Source organism: Scyliorhinus torazame, chromosome 8 (assembly GCF_047496885.1).
Source record: "Scyliorhinus torazame isolate Kashiwa2021f chromosome 8, sScyTor2.1, whole genome shotgun sequence".
In the NCBI taxonomy this organism is placed as follows: domain Eukaryota; kingdom Metazoa; phylum Chordata; class Chondrichthyes; order Carcharhiniformes; family Scyliorhinidae; genus Scyliorhinus; species Scyliorhinus torazame.
Genome location: NC_092714.1, coordinates 264,979,121 through 264,999,375, shown reverse-complemented (window position 1 = coordinate 264,999,375; position 20,255 = coordinate 264,979,121). Strand labels below are relative to the sequence as shown.

The following is a 20,255-nucleotide window of genomic DNA, read 5'->3' as shown; positions in this document are numbered from 1 at the left end:
AGAATCTAATCGTCTCCCCGTGACATTCAATATCATGGCTAAATCCCCCACTATTAGCATCCTGGGGATTACCTTTGAAAAGAAATTGAATTGGACCAGCCACATAAATACTGTGGCTACAATAACAGGTCAGAGGCTCAGAATGCTACAGTGAGTAGCTCACCTCCAAACTCCCCAAAGCCTGTACATCATCTATGGAGCACAAGTCAGGAGTGTGATGAAATACTTGCCTGAATGAGTGCAGCTCCAACAACACACAAAAAGCTCAACACTATCCAGGTCAAAGCGGATCGCTTGAATGCTACCTCTTCCACAACCATTCACTCCCTCCACCATCAACACACAGTGGCAGCCGTGTGTACCATGTACAAGGTACACTATAGCAATTCACCAAGGTTCCTTCAACAGCACCTTTCAAATCCGTAACCTCCACCACTTCGAAGAACAAGGGCAGAAGATCCTTGGGAACACAACACCATGCCGCGATCGCGGCATCGGAACTGATTCTCCGTCCACTCACGTTTCCCGATTTCGGCGTCAGCCAACGGAGAATGCCACCCAATAACTTCGGTCTTCCCAGTGTTAAACTGGAGAAAGTTGCTGCTCACTCAATACTGGGCGTTAGGCTAGCAACGCAAATGGTCAAGAGAGGCGATGGTGAGTGGAGCTGGATGGCATCAGCGTACATGTGGAATTTGACACAATGTTTCCCGATGATATCGCCAAGGGGTAGCATGTAGATGAGAAAGAAGAGTGGGGAGCAAGAACGTTCCTTGGTGGACACCAGCGATATCAGTGCAAGATTGGGAGGAAAAGCCATTGCTCGAGATGCTTGGGTTACAGTTGGATAGTTTGAGTAGAACCCAGCGAAGGCAGTACCACCGAGCTGTTCAATAGAGCAGACACACTGTTGGGGGATAGTGAGGTCAAACCAGTCCTTAAGTATCTGCTGTTAGAGCCCAGCCCCAAACCCCACATACGTTCAGATTCACACAGGCATGCAACTGAAGCCACTTTCAGCTTCAGACTGAAAATCAGCACCTGCCTAAACGTGTTGTCACTGCATCAAACACCTCGGCGCAACTTCCTGTGTTTGTGGAATCTTGCTGTGCATTCAGATCAGCCCTTTTAAATCTGGCTTTGCTGTGACCCCAACAGGCACCAGCCAAAACTGTCAAAGCTGCCCTGGCAAGACTCCAGCAGGAATGAAAAAGGAGGCATCAAACTCATTCAATATTTAGATTTTTGATTCAATTAACAAATTGATATTTGTCAAAGTGACAGCGGGAACATTAATCCGGCATTTAAGTATGTGCTGGATGTAGATACCAAAGTTAAAAGAAAATCACTGTTCCTATGATCGGTTCAAATAATAGTCAGCCGAATAAATGAATGGATGAAATATTGCCCATAGTAAATGCAGCAAACATTGTAATGTTGTATAATAAGCTTACTGTCTATGTGGGACTGGGGCAGCATTGGTGGTGCAGTGGTTAGCACTGCTGCCTCACGGCGCCGAGGTCCCAGCTTCGATCCCGGCTCCGGGTCACTGCCCGTGTGGAGTTTGCACATTCTCCCCGTGTTTGTGTGGGTCTGACCCCCCCCCCCCCCCCCCCCCCCCCCCCCCCCCCCACAACCAGAAGATGTGCAGGGTGGGTGAATTGGTCACGCTAAATTGTCCCTTAATTGGAAAAAGAACATAATTGGGAACTCTAAATTTATTTGTTAAAACAAAAAAAATTTATGTGGGACTGATTTCTTCTAGTAAATTGGGGGGTGGGAATGGACTGGTCTCCAAAAAAGCACAAAACAGCTGTGGTAAGTCGGTAGATGGTTTCACTGTGACTCTCCAGGGTCCCACTCCAGGAACTAGAGCACAGTGACTTAGGCTGACACCCCAATGCAGTACTGAGGGAATGCCGTACCATTGGAGCTGCCACACCTGCCCTCTCGACTGAATTTCAAAGACCCCCCGATCTCTATTTTCCTGACCAATATTGATCCCTCAACCAACATCATAAAATAAAACAGATAAACTGGCCGTTGATCATCTTCTTGCCTGTGCGATCTTGCTGTGCACAAATTGGCTGCCAGGCTGCCTACGTCACAACAGTAACGACACTTTCAGAAGTACGTTAGTGGCCATGAAGCACTGCGGGATGTCCTGAGGTAGTGAAGGGCACTGAACACAATTGCAGTGAGTGTCACGTCGAACCCCCATCGGATTTTCAGCCCCCATTTTGTGCCTGTTGAGGCGTAAGGTCCAGGTGCAACACCAGGCGAGCGCAGAGCAGAATCTTATGAGAAAATGCACCACTAATTTTGTACAGGCTGGAAGGTTCATCAAAACGTTTCATGGCCATTGCCATTATTCATCCACTTCAAACGCAGACTCAGCAACGTGACACGGGGCTTTTTCTGACATCATGCTAACCTGATTGAAAATTGGAGTTCAATCTTGTTCGGGATCCTTGGCTTCGTACTCCGTCAAATGCTGCCTCGGTGTCAAGGGGAGTCACTCTCACCTCATGACTGGAATCCAACTCTTCTGTCCATGTTTGGACTAAGGTCGCAATGAGATCTGGGACCAAGTGGAACGCAAACTGAGCAGGTTATTGTTGAGCACGTTCGAGGCCCAGTCTGGCTATACGGTTAACCACACTTTCCATTACTTTGCTAATGCTTGAGAGAAGGCTGATGGTGCAGAAATTTGCCCTGCCTTTTATGGATATCCATGGTAAATTTTCCAATTTGTAGTCACCTGGGCTGTACTGAATTAGATTGGATAGGGTGCAGATACTTGTGAGGCACCATTCTTTAGCACTGTTGTCAGATTTTTGTCAAGGCCCAGAGCCTTTGCTGTATCCAATGCCTTCAGCTATTTCTTAGCATCACATGGGGTGAATTGGTTTGCCAGGTGCTGCTCCTGTCATGTCCTCCTGCGTGATGATAACGACAGGGTGGGGGGATGTGCTGGCCCATGAGGGTAAAGATCGTGATTAAATAAGATTCTGCTGCTGCTGATGCCCAGTTGTGGGACACTAAATTAGTTCTGAATCTATCCCGTTTAGCACAGTGGAAGAGCCTCACAACAAATTGGGCGGTATGATGGTGGGGCTTTAACTCCAGAAGGACTGCGTAGTGGTCACTTCTACTGATGATGTCATGGACAGAAGCATTTATGTAGTTGGATGGTTGAGGAGGGAGTCAGTGGATCAGTGTGGGTGATGGTATGCCGGGGTGGGGGGGGGGGGGGGGGGGGGGGGGCTGTTCAGTGGTATAGTTAGCCAGGTGTTAGACTAGAATCTTTGTGCCTAACGACTCATGGGAATTATTCTGGTCAGTAAGTTGGAACCATCTGAAGTCTAACTCAGCGGGGAACTGCCCAATGAGAAGTTGAAACTTTCTGGGCAATTCTTGTAGAGTCAGCATTTCGGGACCTCCTGTGTGGTTCCAACACCTTGGATTTGGTATCTGGGGCGAAATTCTCCGACCCCCCGCCGGGTCGGAGAATCGCCGGGGGCTGGCGTGAATCCCGCCCCCGCCGGTTGCCGAAGTCTCCGGCACCGGATATTCAGCGGGGGCGGGAATCGTGCCACGCCGGTTGGCGGGCCCCCCCGCTCGATTCTCCGGCCCAAATGGGCCGAAGTCCCGCCGCTAAAATGCCTGTCCCGCCGGCGTAAATTGATGGTGGGGCTTGTCCCTACCTTACCGGTGGGACAAGGCGGCGCGGGCGGGCTCCGGGGTCCTGGGTAGGGCGCGGGGCGATCTGGCCCCGGGGGGTGCCCCCACGGTGGCCTGGCCCGCAATCGGGGCCCACCGATCCGCAGGCGGGCCTGTGCCATGGGGGCACTCTTTCCCTTCCGCCTCCGCCACGGTCTCCACCATGGCATTCGCCGCCCGGAGATGTCATTTCCGCGCCAGCTGGCGGGGCACCAAAGGCCTTTTCCGCCAGCTGGCGGGGCGGAAATTCGTCCGGCGCCGGCCTAGCCCCTCAATGTTGGGGCTCGGCCCCCAAAGATGCGGAGCATTCCGCACCTTTGGGGCGGCGTGATGCCCGTCTGATTTGCGCCGTTTTGGGCGCCAGTCGGCGGACATCGCGCCTTTTCCGGAGAATTTTGCCCCTGGTGTCAGGCACTGGAAGATGTTGTCCATTTTGTGCTGCAGGACAAGTCTACTTTCTACCCCGAATTATGTTAATAGATTCATCTGATGAAGGAGCTGTACTCCGAAAGCTAGTGATTCGAAACAAACCTGTTGGACTTCAACCTGCTGTTGTAAGAATTCTTACTGCTTTCATAGAGGCACAGATTCTACAACTCAAAGATCACGGCTGTAACTGAGAAGAGGGGGTGGGATTTAACCACTTTTACACAGAGTGGGTGTGTATGGAATGGACTATCCAAAAAGTGGGTGTGAGGGAGGGAGGAAGGGGGAATGACCATTTGCTTTCTGATTGGGGCCACACAAGGGAGTTAGGCAGCCAATGGCGAGAGTGTGGGGGCGGGCAGTTAGAGGTAGAAGGTAATTCGATGATGATTCCTTGAGGAATACATCCAATCTCACTTGGCAATTAAGTTCCGTATTGCAGACCTTCATCTGAGTTTCTCAGTGTAATGTTTTACAAACTGGACGCCAACAGTTCATTGAGATCACTCTATTACATACTGCATGAGCAAAAAAAAACAGCAAATTCTTTCACCAATACATCGTGCCTTGGTAACCGTATCATTTCAAAGGAAATCTGGACTGCATTAATCCATTTTGAAGTGTACAGATTAAACCACAATAGAAACCTCACCTTAATCTTTGGCGTCAGTTAGCAATGATTTGGAAGCCCCTTCGGAAAAGCAACAAGATTAAACCATGTGAGAAAAGGAAATGCCACCTGGGTGGTCTGCCTTTGATGTTGGGAATGCAGGCTAAGTTTCATCTTAATCATGTATGTTATTGAATAAACTATCAGAATTCACTGACTATAGGCTGAGGTAATCTTTTTAAAATTCATTTACGGGATGTGGGTGTCGCTGGTTAGGCCAGCATTTATTGCCCATCCCTAGTTGCCCTTCAGAAAGTGATGGTGAGTTACCTACTTGCACCGCCGCAGTCCCTGAGGCGTAGGTACGCCCACAGTGCTGTTAGGGAGGGAGTTCTTCCTCCGGGGGCAGCATCCATCATTCTTCATTCGTGGTTCTGCCTTCAATCTGAAGATCGGCTGTTGCAAAATGTCATCTTTCTTGTCCTACTTGGTTCTCAATCTCAGCTCTGCTCAGATTGATAGTCTCTGCCAGCCCAAAACGAAATGCTAACTCAACTTGGGCTAGCCAACATGATGCTCGATGGATACAAAACTACCACAATAACACTGACTAAAATTTAGCACGTACTAATACCGGATCTTGCAGTTCTCCCCCACCTGACCTCCCATCTCTGTAACTTTGAGCTCATCCAGAACACTCCTGTCTGCATCCTGATTCACTTGTTAATTACTTGCCTTTGGCAAATAGTCTGTTGTGTTCTGTGTGATGACCGTGGTAATGATGTACAGAGAACATCCGGTTGTTTAACTAGAAAGATGATTTATTAACAAACACGTACAAAGATAACTAACAAACTATAATACAGACGATGGCTACTAAATGAATTCAGTGAATTCTTCTGGAGCTGCTCGAAGTGCGACTATCCTCTTGTACATCTTACTACCAACTGCCGGGTGTCTCAAGTCACGTGGTAGATCTCTATCGCCACCAGCTGGTTGGAGGTCGCATCGCTAACTATATACAGAACTGTGCAGAGACATATCCCCACAGTCTAGTGTTCATTTCAAGCCTCATATGTTGCAAGGCGGTCTAGCTCTGATATGATCATCCTATACGCTGTTTCACAACCGTCTTTTCTTCATCAGTGCTATGGAACGTTTAAACGTTAATTTAGGGCGGGATTTCCCGTTGACAGCACCCCTTGTCGCCGGGAAACCCATGTCCCCGTGCGGGACTGGAATTTCCCGCCAGTGTGAATGGCCGGTAAATCTGTATTTGAGTGTTTGGATAGCAACAGATGGATGAAGATTTTCTGTAGAATGCAGACCTGAAAAAAGGGCGAAAGACATTTCGTAAACCTTGAAGCCACTTCAAGGGTGTATGGGACACACGAACAAGTGAGAATTTGATTTATCTACATCACCCATTGGCCAGGAGTGGCTCCCGGCCCAGCAACACACGATTCTAAAGTTCTTGGGTGGGATTCTCCGACCCCGCCCCCCCCCCCCCCCCGCTGGGTTGGAGAATCGCCGGGGGGGGCGGCGTGAATCCTGCCCCGCCGGCTGCCGAATTCTCCGGCGCCGGGGTTTTGGCGGGGACGGGAATCGTGGCGCACCGGTGGCGGCTGCTGGCAGCGCCCCCCCCCCCCGGCAATTTTCCGGCCCGCGATGGGCCGAGTGGCCGCCCGTTTTCGGCGGGTCCCGCCGGCGTAAATCACAACAGGTCCTTACCGGCGGGACCTGGCTCTGCGGGCGGCCTATAGAGTCCTCGGGGGGGAAGGGGGGGGCGCGGAGGGATCTGGCCCCGGAGGGTGCCCCCAAGGTGGCCTGGCCCACAATCGGGGGCTCACCGATCCGCAGGCGGGCGGGCCTGTGCCGTGGGGGGCACTCTTTCCCTCCGCACCGGGCACTGTCAACCTCTGCCATGGCCGGTGCGGAGAAGAACCCCCCCCCGCGCTTGCGCTGGGATGACGCCAACACACGCTGGCGCCCCTGCGCATGCGCCAACTTTCACCGGCCGGCAGAGGCCCTTCGGCACCAGTTGGCGTGGCGCCAAGCCCTTCCGCGCCAGTCGCCGCGGTGCGAAAAACTCCGCCCTCGGCCTAGCCCCTGAAGGTGCGGAGGATTCCGCTCTTTCGGGGCGGTCCGACGCCGGAGTGGTTCACGCCACTCCTCGGTGCCAGAGTGGCCCGCTCCGCCGATTCGCAGAGAATCCCGCCCTATCCTTACTTTCAAATCCCTCCATGGCCTTGCCTCTTCCCTATCTATGTAACCTCCTCCAGCCCTGCACCCCTCCAAGATCTTTCACAGTGCCAACATATGTATGATGTGCCGAATGCCCCCTTCTGCGCTGTATTCTGTGAGTCACCTTTCCTGTACATGCGGCTCTTTCTGTTTTCTAGGTTATGTTACCGAGTTAGTAATCCAGAGAATGTGGTTTGAATCCTGCTACGGCATTTGAGAATTTAAGTTTAGTTTATGAAAAGCTGGAATTTGAAAGAAATAAGCTGGTACCAATAAAGTGACTATGAAGCTGCTTCATTGAAGGCAACAGGGTGGCACAGTGTTTGGCGCTGCTGCCTCACCGCGCCAGGGACACAGGTTCAATTCCAGCCTCGGGTCACTATCTGTGCAGAGTCTGCACGTTCTCCCCGTGTCTGCGTGGGTTTCCTCCGGGTGCTCCGGTTTCCTCCCACAGTCCAAAGATGAGCAGGTTAGATGGATTGCCCTTGCTAAATTTCCCCTTAGTGTCAAGGGGAGTTCAGCCAGGTGGGGTTACGGGTATAGGACAGGGAAGTGGACCGTGGTAGGGTGTTCTTTCAGAGGGCCGGTGCAGACTCGATGGGCCGAATGGCCTCCTTCTGCACTGTGGGATTCTGTGATTGTCTTGCAAAAAAAAACACCTGGGGCGAAATTCTCCGGAAACGGCGCGATGTCCGCCGACTGGCGCCCAAAACGGCGCAAATCAGACGGGCATCGCGCCGCCCAAAAAGGTACGGAATGCTCCGCATCTTTGGGGGCCGAGCCCCAACCTTGAGGGGCTAGGTCGGCGCCGGACGAATTTCCGCCCCGCCAGCTGGCGGAAAAGGCCTTTGGTGCCCCGCCAGCTGGCGCGGAAATTACATCTCCGGGCGGCGCATGCGCGGGAGCGTCAGCGGCCGCTCACGGCATTCCCGCGCATGCGCAGTGGAGGGAGTCTCTTCCGCCTCCGCCATGGTGGAGACCGTGGCGGAGGCGGAAGGGAAAGAGCGCCCCCACGGCACAGGCCCGCCCGCGGATCGGTGGGCCCCGATCGCGGGCCAGGCCACCGTGGGGGCACCCCCCGGGGCCAGATCGCCCCGCGCCCTCCCCAGGACCCCGGAGCCCGCCCGCGCCGCCTTGTCCCGCCGGTAAGGTAGGTGGTTTAATTTACGCCGGCAGGACAGGCATTTTAGCGGCGGGACTTCGGCCCATCCGGGCCGGAGAATCGAGCGGGGGGGCCCGCCAACCGGCGCGGCGCAATTCCCGCCCCCGCCGAATATCCGGTGCCGGAGACTTCGGCAACCGGCGGGGGCGGGATTCACGCCAGCCCCCGGCGATTCTCCGACCCGGCGGGGGGTCGGAGAATCTCGCCCCTGGTTCACCAGTCTCTTTTAGGGATGGAAACGTGCCCCCCTTTAGACACGATTCCAGTCTCATGCTCATGTTGTTGATTATTAACTATCCTGAGATGAGGCTAGTCAGCAGTTTTGCCAAAACCATTACATTGAATAGCTTCATCCTGCAGACTTCCAATGATTCAAGAAGCCCCACCTTCCCAGGGGCAAACTAAGGGATGGGCCTTAATAAATAAATAAAAGCAAATTACCGCGGATGTTTGAATCTGAAACCAAAGAGAAAATGCTGGAAAATCTCAGCAGGTCTGGCAGCATCTGTAGGGAGAGAAAATAGATAATGTTTCGAGTCCAGGTGACCCTTTGTCAAAGCTAACAGACAGAGAAAGTGGGAAATATTTATACTGTGGAATGAGAATGAAAGATGAATCACAGCCACAGAAACCCAGAGAACTGGGTGCTAATAGCCACAGAAACCAAGGGAACAGAGTGCTAATGGCAGTCCCCAGGGAGAACAAAAGGTGTGAGAGGCCAAATTGCAGAGAAGCTAACATCAGAGGGTAAACTGTGACAGATGTAGATGTGGAGGGAGGGGAAGGGAGAAGCAAAGGGGAGAAAGGGTAAGTAAAGGTGGATAAGATGGCGGGGGAGGGGGTAAATATGTATATAAAGCAAGAAATAGTAAAAGACAGTTAAAATGAAATGGGATGAAAACAAATGGGTCGAGGTGGGGTAGAGCTAAACATCTGAAGTTGTTGAATTCGGTGTTGAGACCGGAAGGCTGTAGCGTGCCTAACCGGAAGATGAGATGTTGTTCGTCCAGTTTGCGTTGAGCTTCACTGGAACATTGCAGCAGGCCAAGAACAGACATGTGGGCCTGGGGGCAGGGCCTTGTGTTGAAAGGGATGGGCCTTGCCAGCAAGGTCCTCATTTCAAGAATTACATTTTAAAAGACTGGGTTTGGTCAGCTCTTGTTGGTAAACCTGTCCATTCCCTCATCATCTTCCTGATGCGTCCTTCTTTGCCTGTCTCTTTATCTTGTCCTACCATCAACATTGCCAGGGAGTAAGAACCATAAGAAGGGGCGACAGGAATGAGGAACGGTGGATGCTGCCCCGGAGCTCGCGTGGCAAAATGTTCTTCCTTTTCTCATTTCAGGATCGTGTCTGTGTTTCCCAGTCACTCACACTCCTCCGTTTGAAAGATGAAGCTGACTCTGGCAATTGGTCTATTCCTGACCATGGAGGTCCTCTTGATGGATGGGATTCACTCTGCGAGGATAAGACAAAGGAAGATAAGGGACAGAATGATTGCAGGTGAGGCAAAACATTGAGAGAAATAAAACACAGTGTGGAAGAACAATATTCTGCCCAAGACATTGGAGACTAAAATCAACTCAGCTTGTGTGATTTTAGAAAACCTCGTAGCTGGGGCAGCCTGGCAGCTGCCAATTGCTGGGATGCGTTGGATGTGTCGATGCTAGACCAAGAGAGTAAAGAAATCCATATTAATCTCACTTAGCTGATTTCTGCTTCTGGCTGGAACGAGAGGAGATGGACGGGATGCAACGAAACATGCGCATTGCTTCCACAGATAAACTTTGTGCACCTCATATTGACACATGTCTGTATTTCATTGACATATTATTAGATTCTGCCTGCCAACAATTTTTCTCAGTGCCTGACCAACAGTTACAAAGTAAAATTGGGGAGGAAAGTGTGGACTATCCGGCAATGAAATATTTCCCAATGTTCAAATTTGAATGCTTTTGTAAAGCAGCATTAGGAATTGTCCACTGTTTTGCTTTATGTTATACATTGTGGGTAATCATTTGAGTGAGATAATATTTAGGATTTTGCATGACTTTTCTAACTCGTTATTCCCAGTAACAAAAAGATTGGGTTGCAACTTAAACCACAGGGCGGGTTCCATAGAATCACTACAGTGCAGAAGGAGGCCATTCAGCCCATCGAATCTGCACCTTCCCCCTGAAAGAGCACTCTACCTAAGCCCACGCCCTGCCCTGCCCTATCTCCAAAACCCCGTCTAACCTTTTGGACACTAGGAGGCAATTTAGCGTGGCCATCCACCTAACCTGCACATCTTTCGACTGTGGGAGGAAACCGGAGCACCCGGAGAAAACCCACGCAGACATGGGGAGACCGTGCAAACTCCTTTTGTCAAAGTAGGACTTCCAACTTGAAAAGTAATGGATGTTTTCAATGTAACGCTACAATTAGAGGAGCTCCTGTGACGCAGTAGGTAGCGCCCTGCCTCTGAGCCAGGCGCACTGGATACGAGTCCCATTTGATGGTCAAGGAAGGTGTGTTCATAATGCAGCCAAAGAGATGACTGTCCTATCCTTTCAGAGTACGCCAGTGGCAGGCGGTAAGAGAGGGAGAGATTCCTGGTCAGTCATCTAATGGAAAGAAATTGGAGCCTCTACCATCACTTTTCTTAGCTTCAGACTACGACAAACATGCAAAAGTGTATGTTGCCGCAGCAACCCGGGCTCCTTGGAGGGGGGCGGGGGTGGGGGTGGGGGTGGGGGGGGTGGGGGCAGTTGTTTGGCTCAGTTAGCTGGATGGTTGGTGTGGATCAGATTGGTGCCAGATCCACTCCCTGTTATGATTGGGTGGATCCAGGAACTGCCTCCGTGCCCAACCCTTGGTGGAAATAGGGGAGCTGTGGGTCAGACCTGCCTTTGCGCAGTGAACTGAAAAAGTAGCTACAATTGACCTCCAACAATCTAAGGCTAGGGAGAAGGAAACTGTTTGGGGCTATCACTATCCAGTGGTTCTTACTGAAAGTGAAGGTGCTGAATATCAGCTTGTTATCGTTGATACAAAATAAACCAGCGGCTGACAATAATTCTTGAGCACCAAAGGCAGGAACAATTCACATTGACACAAATGAATGATTATTTGTACTCTGTCCCCAGTGTGTTCTATTTACACGATCTATTTATGATAATAAGACATATATTTATTTAAAAAGCACCTTTCATGACTTCAAGACATCCGAAAGAGCTTTATGGCCAATGAGGTATTTTGGAAGCATGATGGCTTTTGTAATGTAGGAAAATGCAGCCAATTTATGCACAGGAAGCTCCCACAAACAGCATAGTGCGAATGGTAACCAGTTTTTAGTGGTGTTGATTGATGGATAAATATTGGCCAGGACACCAGAGAAAACTGCTCACTCTTTACCAAAACATGCCTTGGGATCTATATTTCCACCTGATTGAGAATTTTTCACTGGATAAATGTTGGAAAATGTTTAGAAGGATGAGATTTATTGACAAACTCTTTTGCCTTACTCGGTATCCTAAAATTAGGGTAAATCTGTATGAAAACAAATGCTTTTAAAAAAACCTTGAAATCTTGAAAGGAAAATTGGGCGGAATTCCCCGACCCCCTGCCGGGTTGGAGAATTGGCACAGTACAACGCGAATCGCGCCGCCCCGATGCCGGGACGCAATTCTCCGCAGTGCGGAGAATCGGCGCCATCGGCACTGGCGTGGTCGGCACGGCGGTGGTCGGGGTATGCGCTGACTCTCTGGCCCCGGGCCGGCACGGACCATTGCGCCGATTCTCCATCCAGGATGGGCCGAGCAGCCGTCATCAAAAAACCGAGTCCCCCTGGCGCCATTCTAACGTCCTCTGAGCTGGCGGGACCTCGGCCTTGAAGAGTCCGGGGGCGGCCTGTGGGAGGGGATGTGGGGTCCGACCCCAGGGGGGACCTTCGTAGTGGCCTGGCCCATGAGCGGGGCCCACCAATCAGCGGGCTGGCCTCTGTGCTCACCCGGCCTCCATTCCTCCGCGCTGGCTCCTGTAGCTCTGCACCATTTGGCTGCTTGGGAGAATGCCACTGCGCATGCACTAGTTGGCACCTGCCCAACTGCGCATGGGCGTCACAGCGGCGCCGAGTTCAGGCCGGGATCGGCAGCTGTGGCGGCGGAGGCCGCTCCAGCACCGTCCTAGCCACTGTGGGCCGCAAAATGGGGTCCCGGAATGGGCGCCAATGCCAGAGTAAAACACTCCCGTTGTTACTCCGGCGCCGGCACTTAGCCGCCCGTTGGGAGAATCCCGTCCATTATTTGTCCATCTCTAATTCCCGTACCAGCCTCCCCGAACAGGCGCAGGAATGTGGCGACTAGGGGCTTTTCACAGTAACTTCATTGAAGCCTACTTGTGACAATAAGCGATTTTCATTTCATTTTTCAATTTTCTTGTCTTCCACTCTTGAAGGTTTATTGTCTTTTCACGTTTTCTGGTCTATCTATCAAAGTCTAGTTGCCGAATAAAAATGTTAGGTTACTCTTATGTAAACATCTAAGTCCTTTCCAACATAGGTCCCGGACACACTTAGCCCATTCAGTATAGTGGACCAAACCAGACGATCCATGCCGAACCTTCACTGGGACCCGGGATAATGTTGTTGCAGACTTGCCTTCTTGGATGAGAAAGCGCCCACCATCACATGTGAGGACCAGCTGGAGATTCTTGCCCAGAATCATGCCCCCAAAGTCCTCAAAAACATTTGCAAACTTGTTACTTTGAATTTAAAGATGCCACTGGAGTCAATGCTACGTTGATTCTGAGGGACGAGGATGCAGAATAGTGTGCATCCTTCTCCCATCACCAATACACCCATCCTTACCAGGCCACCTGTCCTGGACTCTCATCTTAGTTGCTGCCTTATATTTTCCCCTAGGCACTCGAATGACCACCTGAACCCTTGGAATTAGGCACAATAAGGAACCAAGGCTTTAGGTTGGCCCACCTTGGAAATAAAGCTGAGGTGTGTCATACCATTGATTTCCAAATCCATAATTTCAGTACCCAGATAAATAATGTAAAAGAAACAAAACAAAGAGTGTCCTACTTCAAGTGTTTGTCATCTGTGTTCTCTTCAACGTGTCTTGTCTATCATTTCAGATAAAAAATGCACGACAGGCCCCATCGATCTGCTGTTTATTATTGACAGTTCCAGGAGTGTCCGTCCATTTGAGTTTGAGCTGATGAGGAATTTTGTGATTGACATGGTCAATTTCTTGAACGTGGGGCCCAATGCCGGCAAGGTTGCGTTGATCCAATATTCCAGCCAGATTCAGAACGTCTTCTCCTTCAAGACATTCCAGAAAAAAGCCGACATGGTCAAGAGCATCAAGGAGGTGATCCCCCTGGCCCAAGGAACAATGACCGGCTTGGCCATCCAGTACGCCATGAACGTGGCTTTCACTGAGCGAGAGGGCGTCCGTCCCCTGGCGCAGAAGATCCCAAGAGTTGCCATCATTGTAACAGATGGGAGGCCCCAGGACCGGGTCACTGAGGTGGCAGCAAGGGCCCGAGAGGCCGGAATTGAGATCTATGCCGTTGGAGTGCAGAGGGCAGAGATGTCCTCCCTCAGAGCCATGGCCTCCTTGCCTCATGAAGAGCACGTCTTCCTCGTTGAGACCTTCGACCTGATTGATCAGTTTGCTAAGACCTTCCAGGACAAGTTATGTTGTAAGTGCCAAAGTGAAACACGGAAAAGCGAGGTGTACTAATGCAGAATCAAGCATTGATTGCTTCTCATCTAGATGGCTCTTTGCCACACTGAGAAAGTTATCCACCAGCCAAACCGTTACATCCCACTTTAATGGAAAAATCAGGCGTTTATGTTGTTTGTGCCCGACCTGTTAGAACAATTCAGCTAGTCTCACTCCCCTGCCTTTTCCCCAATAATCCTACAAATTGTTTCCCACCAGATGCTCATCCAAGTCACTTTTGAAAGCCAGAATTCAATCTGCCTCCACAATGCTCAGAGGCAGCGCATTCCAGATACTAATCACTCACTGGGCGGAAGTCACACAGAAATCGGCACAGGCCAATAGCACGCGGGGAAGGTGGCATCGAACGACAGCAATGACGGCTTTCTCTGTCCGTATAGTGCAGGTCTGGGTGCAAAAAAACCTGAAAGGAACGATCCCCATGACATAACGCTGCCAGGGCGGCCTCACCTCATTGGGCGGTACACTCACCTGAGCTCACCTGTCCACCAGGTGCACGCTTTGGGAGACCAGTCGTGATTTACATCACCCTGACCTCACGCCGATTTGGATGAATTTTCTGACGGGGGATGTTGGGGGGGGGACGACGACGACGATTCAGGTACTTGGATGATAATTAGATGCTAATGCATTCATTTGATTATCCCAAGGTTGAACATCAGGAAATGCGCCGCGACACTGATGGGGGGGGGGGGGGGGGGACAAGCGTGTCGCGTGTTTACGTCCGTGTGGAACCCGGTTTGGGAGTTCTCTTGATTGGAAGCGCAAAATCCCGGTGTCAAAACATTTCCTCATGTCGCCATTGCTGGTTTTGTCATTCAGCTTAAATCATTGCCCTCTCGTTGACCCCCAGCTATATATTAATCCGTATATGATGCATTCTGTTATGTCTAAAATCGCAAGCCACATATTAACCCGTATATAATGCCCCATAGAACATAGAATATAGAACATTACAGCGCAGTACAGGCCCTTCGGCCCTCGATGTTGCACCGACCTGTGAAACCACTCTAAAGCCCATCTACACTATTCCCTTATCGTCCATATGTCTATCCAATTACTGTGGTTGATTAAGACCCGGAGCCATGTGTTACCTTACAAGAAACACGTGCACCTTCAAAATTTCCTGTTTATTGATTTTGCTACTGTCCGAAGACAAAACGAATGATTCATTTTGACCAGGGTGTTTTCCCTTCCAGCTGAAGATTTGTGCGCTGTTGCGAATCATGGTTGTCAGCACATTTGCGTCACTACATCTGGATCCTTCCATTGTGCCTGTCGTGAGGGCTTTGTGCTGAACCCAGACAAGAAGACATGCACAGGTATAGTTGGGGGATATTTTATGTACAGCGTTTGTGGCTGATTATAAATTGCTTCTTAAGTTGTTAACGAGCTGGTTATCAGTAACAAGCAACTCAAAGGGTTTGGAAGCATGCCAAGTATCCACACCACACTGAGGCGGCCACGGCTGAGTGGGGCTGATCATGGAACCAGACCGTCTAACGGTCACTTAGCAACGCGCAACTTCCATGGAGTGTTTGAGTCCAGGGTGTGCCCAAAGGAAAACTGCGTGGATACTCTGAAGGTTTCACATAGGAGTTTTGGTTTGAGTCCCAGCTCCCTTCAATACCAATTATTCACATTGACAGTTTTACAATCAATTTATTAAGTTTGTTTCAACACACACTGTCCACTGGTATGGAATGAATAGAGAACTTTTCTCCCTGTCCTTTCTATCTTACTGAACATTAATATATTGCAACAAGAAGTTCTGTGTTGGTAACACCAATTTGTGGACAGCAAAGAACAATGTTATAATGACCAGATAAGCTGTTTTCATGATGTTGATTGACGGTCAAATACTGGTCCACAGACATCTCACCATTGCTTTGAAATGGTGCAGCAGAATCGTATAAATTCGCCCAACAGGCAGGTGAGCTTTGGCACCTTTGACAGTGCAGCACTCCCTCAGTACTGACCCTCTGACAGTGCAGCACTCCCTCAGTACTGACCCTCTGACAGTGCGACACTCTCTCAGTACTGACCCTCTGACAGTGCAGCACTCCCTCAGTACTGACCCTCTGACAGTGCAGCACTCCCTCAGTACTGACCCTCTGACAGTGCGACACTCTCTCAGTATTGACCCTCTGACAGTGCGACACTCCCTCAGTACTGACCCTCTGACAGTGCAGCACTCCCTCAGTACTGACCCTCTGACAGTGCAGCACTCCCTCAGTACTGACCCTCTGGCAGTGCAGCACTCCCTCAGTACTGACCCTCTGACAGTGCGGCACTCACTCAGTACTGACCCTCTGACAGTGCAGCACACCCTCAGTACTGACCCTCTGACAGTGCAGCACTCCCTCAGTACTGACCCTCTGACAGTGCAGCACTCCCTCAGTACTGACCCTCTGACAGTGCAGCACTCCCTCAGTACTGACCCTCTGACAGTGCAGCACTCCCTCAGTACTGACCCTCTGACAGTGCAGCACTCCCTCAGTACTGACCCTCTGACAGTGCGACACTCCCTCAGTACTGACCCTCTGACAGTGCAGCACTCCCTCAGTACTGACCCTCTGACAGTGCAGCACTCCCTCAGTACTGACCCTCTGACAGTGCAGTACTCCCTCAGTACTGACCCTCTGACAGTGCAGCACTCCCTCAGTACTGACCCTCTGACAGTGCGGCACTCCCTCAGTACTGACCCTCTGACAGTGCAGTACTCCCTCGGTACTGACTCTCTGACAGTGCAGCACTTCCTCAGTACTGACCTTCTGACAGTGCAGCTCTCCCTCGGTACTGAACCTTTGACAGTGCAGCACTCCCCCAGTGCTGACCCTCTGACAGTGCGACACTCCCTCAGTACTGACCCTCTGACAGTGCGGCTCTCCCTCAGTACTGACTCTCTGACAGTGCAGCACTCCCTCAGTACTGACCCTCTGACAGTGCGGCTCTCCCTCAGTACTGACCCTCTGACAGTGCAGCACTCCCTCAGTACTGACCCTCTGACAGTGCAGCTCTCCCTCAGTACTGACCCTCTGACAGTGCAGCACTCCCTCAGTACTGACCCTCTGACAGTGCGGCACTCCCTCAGTACTGACCCTCTGACAGTGCGGCACTCCCTCAGTACTGAACCTCTGACAGTGCGGCACTCCCTCAGTACTGACCCTCTGACAGTGCAGCACTCCCTCAGTACTGACCCTCTGACAGTGCAGCACTCCCTCAGTACGGACTCTCTGACAGTGCAGCACTTCCTCAGTACTGACCTTCTGACAGTGCAGCTCTCCCTCGGTACTGAACCTTTGACAGTGCAGCACTCCCTCAGTACTGACCCTCTGACAGTGCGACACTCCCTCAGTGCTGACCCTCTGACAGTGCAGCACTCCCTCAGTACTGACTCTCTGACAGTGCAGCACTCCCTCAGTACTGACCCTCTGACAGTGCAGCACTCCCTCAGTACTGACTCTCTGACAGTGCAGCACTCCCTCAGTACTGACCCTCTGACAGTGCAGCTCTCCCTCAGTACTGAACCTCTGACAGTGCAGGTCTTCCTCAGTACTGACCCTCTGACAGTGCAGCACTCCCTCAGTACTGACCCTCTGACAGTGCGGCTCTCCCTCAGTACTGACCCTCTGACAGTGCAGCACTCCCTCAGTACTGACCCTCTGACAGTGCAGCACTCCCTCAGTACTGACCCTCTGACAGTGCAGCACTCCCTCAGTACTGACCCTCTGACAGTGCAGCACTCCCTCAGTACTGACCCTCTGACGGTGCAGCACTCCCTCAGTACTGACCCTCTGACAGTGCAGCACTCCCTCAGTACTGACCCTCTGACAGTGCAGCACTCCCTCAGTACTGACCCTCTGACAGTGCGACACTCCCTCAGTACTGACCCTCTGACAGTGCAGCACTCCCTCAGTACTGACCCTCTGACAGTGCAGCACTCCCTCAGTACTGACCCTCTGACAGTGCAGTACTCCCTCAGTACTGACCCTCTGACAGTGCAGCACTCCCTCAGTACTGACCCTCTGACAGTGCGGCACTCCCTCAGTACTGACCCTCTGACAGTGCAGTACTCCCTCGGTACTGACTCTCTGACAGTGCAGCACTTCCTCAGTACTGACCTTCTGACAGTGCAGCTCTCCCTCGGTACTGAACCTTTGACAGTGCAGCACTCCCTCAGTGCTGACCCTCTGACAGTGCGACACTCCCTCAGTACTGACCCTCTGACAGTGCGGCTCTCCCTCAGTACTGACTCTCTGACAGTGCAGCACTCCCTCAGTACTGACCCTCTGACAGTGCGGCTCTCCCTCAGTACTGACCCTCTGACAGTGCAGCACTCCCTCAGTACTGACCCTCTGACAGTGCAGCTCTCCCTCAGTACTGACCCTCTGACAGTGCAGCACTCCCTCAGTACTGACCCTCTGACAGTGCGGCACTCCCTCAGTACTGACCCTCTGACAGTGCGGCACTCCCTCAGTACTGAACCTCTGACAGTGCGGCACTCCCTCAGTACTGACCCTCTGACAGTGCAGCACTCCCTCAGTACTGACCCTCTGACAGTGCAGCACTCCCTCAGTACGGACTCTCTGACAGTGCAGCACTTCCTCAGTACTGACCTTCTGACAGTGCAGCTCTCCCTCGGTACTGAACCTTTGACAGTGCAGCACTCCCTCAGTACTGACCCTCTGACAGTGCGACACTCCCTCAGTGCTGACCCTCTGACAGTGCAGCACTCCCTCAGTACTGACTCTCTGACAGTGCAGCACTCCCTCAGTACTGACCCTCTGACAGTGCAGCACTCCCTCAGTACTGACTCTCTGACAGTGCAGCACTCCCTCAGTACTGACCCTCTGACAGTGCAGCTCTCCCTCAGTACTGAACCTCTGACAGTGCAGGTCTTCCTCAGTACTGACCCTCTGACAGTGCGGCTCTCCCTCAGTACTGACTCTCTGACAGTGCAGCACTCCCTCAGTACTGACCCTCTGACAGTGCGGCTCTCCCTCAGTACTGACTCTCTGACAGTGCAGCACTCCCTCAGTACTGACTCTCTGACAGTGCAGCACTCCCTCAGCACTGACCCTCTGACAGCCCTCAGCCACCTAAGGATCCATATCCCAGATACTTGAATCTCAATAAAACAAAATGACAGTGGGATTTCACTGGGAAATTTAGAAGATGGAAAACAATGGGAGTCTCACTTAGAACCATAGAGTCATGGCGTCATAGGGCTTTACATCTAAAAAAAAAGGCCCATCAGCCCATTGTGTCTGCGCCAGCTATCAATTCTATCTATTCTAATCCCATTTTCCAGCACGTGGTCCATAGCCTTGTATGCTGTGCTCAAGTGCTCATCTAAATGCCTCTTAAATGTTGTGAAGGTTCCGCCCCTACCAGGCAGCGAGTTCCACATTCCCAGCACCCACTGGTTGAAAAACTTTTCAGCAAATTCCCCTTATTTATTAATTACTCAGGTGAGAAGCTCATTCCTATCTCCCCTATCTATGCCCCTCAATTTTATACTCCTTGATCATATCCCCCCCTCAGCCTTCTCTGCTCCAAGCAAAACAACCCCAGCCAATCCAGTCTCTGTTGATAGCTGAAACTCTCCAGCCCTGGCAGCATCCTGGTGAATCTCCTCTGCACCCTCTCCAGTGCAATCACATCCTTCATAAAGTGTGGCGACCAGAACGGGATGGCATAGTAGAACAGTGGGCAGCACTGTTGCTTCACAGCGCCAGGGTCCCAGGTTTGATTCCCGACTTGGGTCACTGTCTGTGCGGAGTCTGCACGTTCTCCCCGTGTCTGCGTGGGTTTCCTCCGGGTGCTCCGGTTTCCTCCCGCGAGTCCCGAAAGACGTGCTTGTTAGGTGAATTGGACATTCTGAAATTCTCCCTCCGTGTACCCGAACAGGTGCCGGAATGTGGCGACTAGGGGCTTTTCACAGTATCTTCATTGAAGTGTTAATGTAAGCCTGTGAGAATAAAGATTATTATTATTAACTGCACACAGTACTCCAGCTATGGCCTCCAGCTTCACCATAACCACCCAGCTCTTATATTCTATGTCTTAGCTAATAAAGGCAAGTACCCATATGTTTTCTTAACCACCTTGTCTACATGACCTACTGCCTTCAGGGATCTAAGGACATGAACCCCTCTGGTCCTCTGTACTTCCCAGCATCCCACCGTTCATTGTCTATTCTCTTGCCTTGTAAGTCCTCCCAAAATGCATCACCTCACATTTTTCAAAATTAAATTCCATTTGCCATTGTTCTGCGCAGCTGACCAGCCCGACTATCCCATCCTGTAATGTAAGGCTTTCCTCCTCACTATTTACCACACCACCA

At 51.3% G+C, this 20,255-nt stretch overlaps 1 protein-coding gene across 3 annotated transcripts in view; it reads left to right on the top strand.

Annotated features, from left to right (window-relative positions):
- Positions 1 to 20,255, top strand: part of matn4 (matrilin 4) — a 92,615-nt gene that overhangs the window by 36,126 nt on the left and 36,234 nt on the right. For all 3 annotated transcript variants that reach the window (XM_072515275.1, XM_072515272.1, XM_072515273.1), the window contains 3 exons: positions 9,511 to 9,668; positions 13,293 to 13,862; positions 15,106 to 15,228. In XM_072515275.1, the coding sequence (XP_072371376.1) occupies positions 9,557 to 9,668; positions 13,293 to 13,862; positions 15,106 to 15,228 (805 nt within the window). In that variant the 5' untranslated portion in view covers positions 9,511 to 9,556. The remainder of the gene's footprint in view (positions 1 to 9,510; positions 9,669 to 13,292; positions 13,863 to 15,105; positions 15,229 to 20,255) is intronic.